The sequence below is a fragment of the Symsagittifera roscoffensis genome, chromosome 6, assembly GCF_963678635.1.
Source record: "Symsagittifera roscoffensis chromosome 6, txSymRosc1.1, whole genome shotgun sequence".
In the NCBI taxonomy this organism is placed as follows: Eukaryota; Metazoa; Xenacoelomorpha; order Acoela; family Convolutidae; genus Symsagittifera; species Symsagittifera roscoffensis.
Genome location: NC_087067.1, coordinates 3,737,280 through 3,748,792, shown reverse-complemented (window position 1 = coordinate 3,748,792; position 11,513 = coordinate 3,737,280). Strand labels below are relative to the sequence as shown.

General features: G+C 35.0%; 1 protein-coding gene across 1 annotated transcript; it reads left to right on the top strand.

Annotated features, from left to right (window-relative positions):
• The first annotated feature begins 5,413 nt into the window (after positions 1-5,413).
• Positions 5,414-8,705, top strand: LOC134848499 (somatostatin receptor type 4-like). The gene is made up of 4 exons (XM_063865972.1): positions 5,414-5,701; positions 5,946-6,118; positions 6,730-6,955; positions 8,123-8,705. Exons 1-4 carry the CDS (start codon positions 5,478-5,480, stop codon positions 8,511-8,513), a joined length of 1,014 nt encoding a protein of 337 aa, XP_063722042.1. The 5' UTR covers positions 5,414-5,477; the 3' UTR covers positions 8,514-8,705.
• Positions 8,706-11,513: the final 2,808 nt, after the last annotated feature.

Here is an 11,513-nt window from a genome sequence, read left to right as displayed (position 1 = left end):
GTTTCTATTCCTATTGTATGATGAATTTCGTGATTGGTTGTTTGGATAGTAGTTATTTCTTGGTTGGGAATTAGATCTAGAAACAAATCGTTGTGTATTCGAATTTGATCTGGAGTAGTTATTTCTACTATTTGGTCTATTGTAGTGATTTTGTGATGAATTATACGTGTTTCTTCGTTCTGGTGATCTTCCTCTATAACTTGAGTTATATGGGGATTGATTTCTTGTATAACTTGTATTGTTCGGAAGTGGCTTTCCTGAACTGTTGTTGCTGTATACATTTTTGTTTGGTAGATTTTGATCTTTTTTCATGTATTGATAGAATGATTTATTTGGTTCTTTGTATTTTTGAGGTTTATTTTGACTATCTTGCTGTTTTTGTCTACATTCGGAAATACTATGTCCGTATCGTCGGCAATAATTACACCATTTTTTGAAAGATGGTTTGCCTTTAAAGTTCGGGTTCTTTTCGTAAATATTGAGTATTTCAGTGATTTTTTCAACGAGATCTGTTTCTGATTCTTGTATATTATTAATATTAGTGGGAGTCGTTTCAATTTTGTTAACGTATTGTAATTTCAGATTTTCCGTTTCTTCTAGTTTCATCGTAATTTCTGCTTGTTCTAGTTTGTCTACTAGTTTTCGAAAATCTAAATCGGGTTCTCGAATTGAAGAAGGATGGGATGCTCTCTTTTTTATTGCTATTTTCCTTAATTGTGGTGTTAAGGTCATCATTAAGATTTCTGTCATCTTAGTGTTTTTATAGTCGTGTGTATTTAGTGAATATGCTTTTCGAACTAGTGTTTCGATTCTTACTGCTATTTGCTTGATGGTTTCGTTTGGTAATCTGCGAATTTCATTACATAAAACTCTTTGTTGTTGTTTGTTTCTTTCGGAGTCAAACATTTTTGAAAATTCTTGTGTAAATCTTTTCCAGTTTGATTTTATTTCTTGAGGTAGTACTGAAAACCATTTTTGGGCTGCGCCATCTAAGGTTGTTTGTATTAACGCTGTGCGTCGATGTATCCAATTTTGATGTAGTGGCGTATTTATTGGTTCAGGTCCGATATTTAAAATCAGGTTTGCTGTTACTGCATTTAAATAGTCTTCTACAGAGTATTCAGGGTCTGTTCCTGTGAAAACCATTAAAGGTTTGTTTGATGTTATTGATGATCCACCCATAAGGTATGGATTCATTGTCATTTGTAATGATTCTGCTGCATTTGGCATTTGAGAAAAATTTGAAAGTTGGTTTCTTGTTATTTCATGTTGTTGAAGATAATATGGTAGTGGTATTTCATTTTGCATTTGTGATGGTTGATACGAGTGTGCAATCATTGGATTTTGTTGTTGAATTGGTTGAAAGGATTGTGTATTAATTGGATTTTGTTGTTGAATTGCTTGTTGATGTTGTGCATCTATTGGTTGTGGAGAAAAATTCCTATGATTTATACGTGTTTTCTGTATTCCTTGTCTACGATATTCTTGAGTATTTTGTGCAAATATATCTGGTTGTAGGAAATCTTCATCTGAGGATAAATAATCCATTTGATAAGATGTTTGTTTTTTATTTTTATTTTGTTGAAAAAATGGGTAATTTTCACTGCGATCCTGTGGAGGATTTGGTTGAAAATTATTTGAATTATATTGGGCTGTTGGGTTATCCCAGTTTCGAGGTTTTGTATATTGATTAAAATTCCTTTGTGGTTGATAATTTGTTTTTGACGGATGTGTATAATTATAATTATGGTCTGCAAAGTTGTTTCTAGTGAATGTTTTGCGTGTTTTTGATGGTATTGTCACGGGTTTGTATGTTTGATAATCCATATGTGAATATTTAGGGGCAACCGAAGGTTTTACGGTTGATTGTAAGGTTACCTGTGTTTGTGAAGGATTTGTATTTCTTGGTGTTGTTAAATTTGGGCGTATTGGTGAAATACTTTGTTGTGTAGTTGTTGTGTGTACAATTTCTTCATTTATGAAGTGTGATGGTGTCTGGATATCTTGTTGGGTAAGATTCCTAGTTCCATTGAGGTTTTCATTGTGTATGACTGTAGAGTTTAAACTATTATTTTGTGTATCGGGTAAAAATGTATTATAGTTTAATGGTGTTGCATCAATTGTTAATGGTATTACTCTTACATAGTCTCTTATGTAAGATATTGTACCTATTGCTTGACTTGAGATTGATTGTGGGAAGCTTATAAATGCGGGATGAGACCATTCGGGGTCCCAAACATAATCTGATTGTTCTGTGATAGCGGTTTCATCGTTCGAATTTTGGGGTCTAAAATTTTTTCTTGCTTGTGCAATTAAATCAATATTGTGTGTGAAATAATCTATTATGAACCATGCTAAAATTTTTTGTAAATCGTGTCTGGTATGTTGTGAAACGTCGTCTTTCGTGAAATTTTCTTTAATGACGTTCAAATAACTAGAGAGTAGTGTGATTTCATGTCGTACTCTTAAATGTTTAGATGTGTCTGTCGGTGAGACATTTGTTAATGGTAGTTCATTTTCTAATATTGAAATATAACTATATATTATTGCGAAAACTTCATTGGTGAAAATGGAGTTTGCTCTTTGTGAGTTATGGTATTGGATGCTTTTTATATATTCTGAAAAGACTTTTGAAAATTCTAAATCGAGATCGTCTGTTTGAATAGTATATGTTCTATTATTATGGTTTGGGGAAGTGAATTCTATAGAGTAGATTCCATACTGTTGTGTTATGTTGCATATATCTTTTAGATAGTGATCTATGATTTGTCTTTTGATTTTTACATCGGGGAACTCTGTTTTACATGGACTAATTCCGGGTTCAAATAAATTTATGAGTAAATTTTGACAAAATAAGTGTTGTCCTCTATCAGTATCTGCGTCTACTATAAAGGGAAAGATTTCATCATCATCTGGAGTTTCTTCACCTGGAGTGTGTGTTGAGCTCATTTTTTCGTTCGATGACTGTTAATATGTAATTATTAATGTGTCGAATTGGTTGATTCCAATTGTATAGATGTACTGGTTTGTGTTTGTACTGCTTTTTTATTCTTCTTTTTCCTCTTTGTGATGAATTTGAAGTTGTTTCTGAGTCAGAAAAATATAATTGATCGTGAAGTGGGTAATTTTTATCTACTGATTCTTTTAGTTTGTAAAGTTCGTCTAAACTGTTGGTTTCTGATTCTGAAAATGCGTTTCGATTCTTTGAAAATCTTTTTCGTGTTATTTGTCTTTGTTTAGTTATTATTTTTCTCTTTAGTGTTTGTCGTTTTGTGCGAATGTATCCAACTGTTTGTGTATGAGGTGTGATTACAAGGTCGTATTTTTTGTTATCTATTTCACAATTGTGTAAAATGATTGTTTGTTTATTTCCTAGGTTTTTAAATGACATAAGGTTTAGGATGACGGATGCAAAAGGTTGTTAAATGATTTCTATTTTCTTAAACTGTTAGTTCTTACGATTTTTTGGTTAGCTTAACCTGGGTCTTTTTGTTCAGGGTTGGAGAGAAAAGTATATCGATTCCGGAGAATGATTTTACTTTCTCGTGACTAGTATAAGCTAAGGTGTTAACTTACTTAATCTTACTTAAGGGAGTGATTGTGTTCAAGGGTTGGAGAATAGTAAATCGATCCACAAGGTTCAGGTATAATTAGAACGCGAGTAGTTCGTTAGGTACTATTTTAAACTTACTAAGTCTAAGATTTATCCTGGGTCTGGTAAGAGGGGGGGTCAAGTGAAGGATGAATAACCGAAGTTCTTCACTGCTTATCCTAATTTGAATGATTAGTTTTGTTTAAAAATTTCTATTAGTCTTGGGTTTTTAGAAAGGGTTGGATAGTGAATCGACGTTTGAGGTCGTTAGACACTAATTAAGTGGGTGGGGGAGAACAAAGTTGTTCTGTTTGATCCAAGGATAAGCCTTGATGATCAAATTTAAAATTTAATTAAGTAGAAAATGATTTAAGATCCAAGGATAAGCCTTGATGATCTGGTTTTAAAATTAAGTGACTTTAAGTTTTAATAATGTTTTAATTTGTGTAAAGTAAAGATTTAGTGTTTTTATGATATTAGTGGGTTTGATGATTGCTGTTATGTTTTAGGTGATGAAGCTGGAACAACAGGATGATTTATGATTACTAACCATTTATTGTCATGCTACTAATTTTTATTTTTATTTTCCAATAAATATTTTTCAAACATGTTTTGTATAATACTGCAGAATTTTAAGAAAACGATCTTAGATCTTTTTATCAATCGTTATTGTATAATATTAATTTTGTTTAGCGCCTGAAATGATTTTGAAGATTAGCTTCAAGGTTTTATGTTTGCAAATGGAAATCTAAATTCATTGCAAGTAGTATTCGAAATATAAAAGTTTGTTCTGGCTTTTGCCGAACTATCATATAACTATACGGCAAGTTTCTACTTTGTCGTATGTCGTCTTTGGTTCGATGTCTTCTTCCAATTCCGGGTAGTTCTATTATGGTTCGGAATATTGGCTCTGATCTATTGAGTCGGAGAGACATTTCAATTAAATTATTGTCGTATAACATTTTGTAAATGTTTTTGTCTAATTTCTAATCTATTCTTGGTTAATTCTAATCTAATAAGGTCTTGTTCGAGACTTATGGTCGCACCAGATGAGTTATGACTGGGGCGTAACTCATAGAGTAATTTCGGATAGGGTACACCGTCTGCTCGTCACGCTATCTTATTTTCGGCCGGATAGATTCGTGCAACTTCTTAGTCTAATACCGATCCTAATCTTACTCTTATACTATCTAGTCTCAGGTTGTTTAACTAGTCTCTGCTAGGCTCAATAGATCTAGGGTATACTGGTTTATTGCGGCTGCTGAAGTGCTCGGGAGAGTCCAACTAATTTCTAAGTTAAATTCAAATCTCTCTGGTGCTGAAATTACAAGTAACTTCAGCACTTACAAATAAGTGGGTTGTTAGTTAGATGGATCATGATTGGTTAATATTAAATACTTTACATTGGTAAAACATTTAATTTATCCAATCATAAAATATAGTTTAGATCAGGTTCCACTTTTATCCTAATTTTATAATATTTTCCTGTTCAGTGTTTGTTTTCTAAGCTTTCATTTTGTATCAATGGTGTTCTGAGGCAAATTACTACCTTTTAAATAGCTCAAAAAAACCACAGAGCAAAAAAGATCATTCTAGAAGTTTCACAATCTTTTGCTTTCAATTGGCAAATCAATTTACCTGAAGGTTCATTTTTTCTTTACTATATTTCTTGTTTTTTAAATCTGAACTTGTTTTTTCATTTTTTTTTCAGAAATACGTGAAAAAATTGAATCAATCCTAGCAATTTATAAATAATTTGCTTCGCAATTCAAAACTAGCTCAAATCTAATTGCCTATTTGTTCAAATTTTCTTTCAGATTTGGTGAATCAGAGCTTGTTGATTGTTTTATATTGATAAAAGCTTGAAAATCTCCACGATAACAAAATGCTGATGACACGATTTTTGATGCCAATGCTGTTTGCGTTTGGCCAAGTTGCCAACATATCTGCTCTGGTAATAATGCGACGCCAATGGAAAAAGATCAAGAAACACATTGTGAGCCACGCTCTTGTTCATTTGGCTATTTCCGACATTATATACCTGCTTGTATTGGGAGTGATGAGTTTGGAACAATTGCTGCAGCATGTCATCTCGCCATATCTCTGCAAGTGAGTCTCGACTATCTTTCAACAATTATCAACTACCTAATTCCTGAGAAAAGAAAAACGTTTTGATACAAGGCTGAACATGAGTTTTTGTTTTCGCTTACATGATATAATTTTGTAAGCATTCTAGTAATTTGACCAATTTTGACGGTTAATATAATCAAAAAATTTACAGTTTTTTCTTGCCTTATTCTAGGGTATTTAATTTTTGAACATGTTTGATGATTTTTTCTCCACTGTGCTTTAGACCGAAATTTTTCCTCGATGTTCTCTCTCAACACGTGAGTGCTTGGCTCATTGTGATGATGAGCTATGAGCGATACCAAGCCATGAACCAGCCATACACCTACAGCTCAACATACCACTCGAACAACACGATCGCTCTGCTTATTGTTTGGCTAAGTGGTTTTATAATTTCTGGTGAGTATAAAAATTTATTAGTACTTTTTCGTCCTAATTAGTAGCAGAATCTGAAATTAACTTTTTGTCAAATCTGTTTGTTAACTTTTATTATCTATTAATCAGGCATTTACAAAAAAAATCGGAAAACATCGATTAGTTTGATCAAAATTTGTCCAAACGTAATGGGCGACTTTTGTGTCAATGACAAATGAGCATGTTACCTAATCCAACAAAATTTCTTTTGTTCTTAATACATTTTTTAATACAAATCAAAGCAGTGTAGCAAGATCAACCTCAGAGTCATCACAATTGGTTTTGTTTTGTTTAGCTTTTTATAAACAAAACACAATTTTTTGGTTGGCTGTTTTGCACATTAACTTCTTTTGTGAAGCTTGATCAGAACGCGCGTGACTCATCTCAAGTTTTTGAATTTTTGATACCAAAAATTTAATTACAGTTCTAGAAAAATTTTACAATATTTCACATATTTTGTTTTCAATGAAGTCTGTTTTCGTCTGTTCTTGTATTGCTTTTTGTGTTTTTCTTATATTGAAAGCTGATTGAAAAATCTCCAAAATGTTTCTACAAAAAAAATAAAATTTGGTAATTTGATCGAAACACGTTTTTAGCTCCCATGGCCATATTTACTTCGGCCACTGAAGATTCCTATCCAGACCTTAGCGAGCATGGTATCATCCTGAAAAACATCACAGTTTTGCACTGTGGCAGCACATGGGACCCAACTTGGAAGTCCCTCTACTTCTCTTTACTCGCTGTGATGGAGTGTTTCATCCCTGTGGGCTTGATGGTTTTCTTCTACGTCGGAGTCTTCAAAAACTTTGTTCGACAAGTCAGGTAATCAAGTTACAGCTAATCAGTTTTTTTTGATAACTGATTGGAATCACCTCCAACATGATTTAATAAGCGTCACGGAAACATGAATAACTACTTTTTTTGTTGCCAAATTGAGTTTTTTCCCAATATTCTTCCATTATTTGAGAAATTTGTTCAGAGACATGGCTGAATTTTAAAACGTGCTATATCAATATTATTTGAAGGTTTTAGCTAGGTATAACTCGAAAAAATAATTTGCTTTGCGTAATTTGGCTTTTCAGTTGAGACTCATTGCAAAAAATTCCAGAAAAAGAGTAACTGCTTGCACTGTTAACTAACAATGTTTTCTTACAAATGCGGTTGATATATTTTTGAGCAGTATGTTGTTCTTATAGTTGTTAATGATATCGAATCATTTTCGAGTAAATCACTAATAAGTGAACCATTACCTATAATTTCCTTTAGAAAAATGGTGGAAAGCTCTAACTTAGCCATGGAAAAAGTAGAAAAACATTAGTAAAAAAGTGAAGTAAATTTGTGTAAATTTTTTATTACAAATGGAATCCGCGTTAGGCTTAACAATTAGGGGTTCGCAGCATTGCTAGTTTTCTTCGACTTTTTTTGTTTTCAGTTCCACAAACAAATAGTTAGGTTACTGTATCTTCAAAATAGCTTCCGCAAAACTTGTGGAATCTTGTACAATTTGTGGAATCCAGATGTAAGTTTTATTCATTACATCATAATTTACAACTTTGCGGAATCTGTTCATTTTTATAATCAACGAATTTTTTTTGTGAATTTCTCAATTTCTCAAATTTATTACGGGACTTTGTTATGCGAATAGTTGAAATGTGCAAAGTGAAAAAATTCACTATAGTTCGGACATTCTTGACTGAATTTTTGACTGGCATGAATTTATCCGGGAAGTGTGCGGTCAAAGTAGAATAAGGGTTTTATTCCGTTTATTAATTAGTCGACTTTGAGAAAAACAATGGATTGAGCTTGCCGAATTTTTCTGCAAAACAGTCAGAAAGCGCGAAAAATTTTCCGCGCGTTCCGAATCAGCCACACATATTTTTGACCAAAATGATGTGGGTAAATTCAAACTGTACAGTGAAAATATCTTCATAAACTTCATTAATTTTTTTTTATAAAAGTCTTTCTTTTAAGTTTTTATACTCATTATAGAAACCCGAGGAGTGCCCTGTGTCACATCAACCAACACCGACTGAGTTTCGTGCTGGGTCTGATAGTGATGAGCTTCATTGTCTCCTACGCGCCCTTCTACTCAATCCAGATGATCAACGAGTTCCACTTCCTCAAGGATCACCAAGTCCCCGTCATCTACATGACTGTCGTGTTCCAGATCCTCACATACGTCAACAGCTGTCTCAACCCTATTCTCTACGGCGGCTGCACCAAGAAGTTCATGCTCATTCGGGACTTGGCTGACATGACAATAGGAAACAACCCGCCTGCTCCGGCGTACGGCGGCAACGCAAACCAGGAAAGCAAAGCCCCTTATGTTCCTTCGACGACTTGCGAGTTAACCAACAAAATCGACTGCACCATTACATAAACTTTTTAAATTAAGCTGGCTTTTTACCATCCCTGCCACAACAAAAAACTATTTTGTGATCACGGCAGCCTAAAATTTCATTCGGCTGAATAAGGAACAGTTCAGTTCAAGTTTCCCCACAACGCTATTTAGACTTTTATAATCCAAAATTGACGTTTTAGAGTTTTGCCTGGAATGGTTTTCATTTTTGAACTGGTTTTCGAAAAGTTTTGGTTTATAAAAAACTGATCCAAATATATTTCAGCACCAAAAATAACTTTGTAAAACTTGATGGTAAAACATGCGGATTACATTATCATATCAGAGTTCGGAGATTTGTATTTAGTGTTTACTCTTTTCCTTTGTAGAATATCTGTCATCAACTCCTGCTCCTGCTGGTATATAATTTGATATTTTAGTGAAATGACAATATTTTAAGGAGGTGTTAATTTTTGTGTGATAATTTTTATATAATTCTGTAGTTTATTTTGATATCTCCGTTCAATAATTTTAAATTGCTCGCATGAGATATATTTATAAAAAAATTATCAAAGTTTCTAAAAAAATTGTCTTTTTTTTCTGAACAAAAAGCTGCACTTAAAATAGTCACAACTCATAATGTAGCAAAAACAAAACACCCGGATCAGGGGTGGATCTAGGAATTTCTCTGAGGCAGGGGCGGATTTTCAAAAAATTGTCGAATCTTTGTCGACCTTTTTTTTGGTCGACCAAATTAATTTTCCGAGCCCTCCCAAAGCAGTAAAAAATACATATTTGGCCTAATTTTCTGCGCTGCAAGAAACTTCTGAAAAAACAGGCCAACACTTTTAGGTACTTTTGTAAAATGTTTACCAAAAAATCGTTTTTTTTTCGGCGCGCGCTCCCCCTTACAATTAGTATATATTGGCGCCAAAGGCGCTTTAGAAAAAATATAGGGTCCGTCAGCCAAAAATGGTAGCTCAAAATACTACAAAGGGGGAACCCTTTGGGTCGGCAGGGGTCGAATCCCTGAGAGGGAGGGAGCGTCCGCCATCCCCCTCCCCAAATCCGCCCCTGACCCGGATCAAAGTGATCACTTTGTTTCTCGATCGTCTCAACCGAATTCGAATCTGTTTCGATTTTCTCGGCCGAAAAAAATATGTACTCGACTCAAGGCAGATATGACCCAAGGCAGATATATTTCGAACGTCTCGACCGAATTTTGATGTCTAAGCTCCACTCGATCCTTTTTTTGGTATGTTTCGACCGTGCTTGACTCAGAACACTGCCGCGACTTTTCTTGTTTGATCAATCACTGGCATTGTTCTCGACTTTTAAAGTCGAAACATAAAAAGATCACCTCGACACGTGAGGAGCTCGTTGATATAGTTTAAGTGTTTCAATTGAAAGGCAGTTTTTGTGAGAACGTGAGCAATAGAACCAATGGATAACGTTCGTGTGTGATATTCCCTAAATCTTATCTGAAAACTGAACTAATAAAACGGTTGAAATAATAGTAAAGTTAAAAAATATATATGGAATATTGGAATGGTAAGCAACTATAATCTTTCAATAGTCAAAGAAGAGCGAATTTAGCTTTAGCACCACAAAGCTGTTAAACCTAGCAGACATGATTGGCAGGTCTCTATTTCATAGTGATCAAATGGTCGATAACATAGGTTACTTCATACTTCAAATCAACCTTATGCCTCAAACTATTGTTGGTCAACACTCTACCACCACATTTCCCATTCTAGGAAAATTTCGTTTTCTTTCCCTGAATTTGTACTGGCTTAAGGACCGCCAATATTGGTCTTCTCAGTCGTCTTCCGGCAACGGTGACGGCGTGTTTCGTGACGACGACGGAATATCTCCCGTGATATCGGGATTGTCTTAAGTTTCTCCTCGCCTGATTTCTTTTTTACATTCTCAACTGAATGTTTCAGCGGGCTTCCAAAAAACTGAGTTTGTCGCTTGCTTCTGCCTGATGACCTGTTCGAACTGCATGATAGTTGCTAGTCTTTATCTACGTGTCCACTCCTTTTGTCTCTCTTCTTCGCTTGTCTGGAATGATCTGAAGTTTTGATTACTTCTGACTTCTGTTCCACCCCTACTGAAGTAGTTCCCAAGCTGGTTGCTTGGTTGTTTCTGCCTCCCATTCCTTGTTTAGTGAAGTTTTCGACTTCTCCACTATTAGGATCGACGATAGAAGAGTGAAAGATCAAGAGACGAACAAAAGCAATGCTTCCGCATTGCTTTCGTTCGTATTTTGATCTTTCTGTCTTATCGGTACCGAAAATATCGGGCAGTTTTCCGTTATCATCTGACTCGCTCCCTGCACCTCCGTTGCTATAATCGGGACTGATGATATCGGGCATTCGTTTGTCGTTTGGACTTCTGGCTTATTCACTGCTGGTACTGCCTGTACTTTATGTTCCGGGGAGCTGCTCGAAGACATGGTCACAATTTTGCCGCTTGGAATGTCTCAGAGTACAGTTGGCAAGGTTGTTTATCTGGCCGCTAAAATGGGTGGATTCTTTTTAGATAGTTTCGTCAATGATGTATACAACTTCATCGTCTTTGCTTGCAGTCTATCTAGTCTCGCAAATGGCTCCTGCTTATCTTCTGTATCTGAGTTTTCTGTCGGTGAAGATACCGGTGATACATCTGGCCTCGGCAGAATGTGTACTGGTGGTCTGTTTGGTTTACTCGAGCTACACTGATGTAACGGCTTCCTCGGCGTGCTTGCAGCTGGTGTCTTGGAATCGACATTCGAACATTGTACTGTCTTGAGTTTCGGTTTAAGTGATATATGGTTCTTTCTAATTACTTTCCCTTTTTCTACGATATAGGTGTTGTTAGTAACTTTAACAATTTTCCCATCAAATATTTTGAATAAAAGCCGACCCGATTTTCTGTCCAAAATCTTCCGACATACAACCACTTTCTCCAGATAAAACAGTAAAATGAATTCAAGGTTACTTGTTTGTTGGGCCCTGGATAGGCGTCTCCTTCTCCACTCTGGATCTTAGTGTCCCTTGG

Coding starts and splice junctions, on each gene's coding strand:
- LOC134848499 (XM_063865972.1), top strand. CDS start 5,478: ATGCTGATGACACGATTTTTGATGCCAATGCTGTTTGCGTTTGGCCAA. Junction 5,702..5,945: donor ATCTCGCCATATCTCTGCAA/GTGAGTCTCGAC, acceptor ACTGTGCTTTAG/ACCGAAATTTTTCCTCGATG. Junction 6,119..6,729: donor AAGTGGTTTTATAATTTCTG/GTGAGTATAAAA, acceptor ACACGTTTTTAG/CTCCCATGGCCATATTTACT.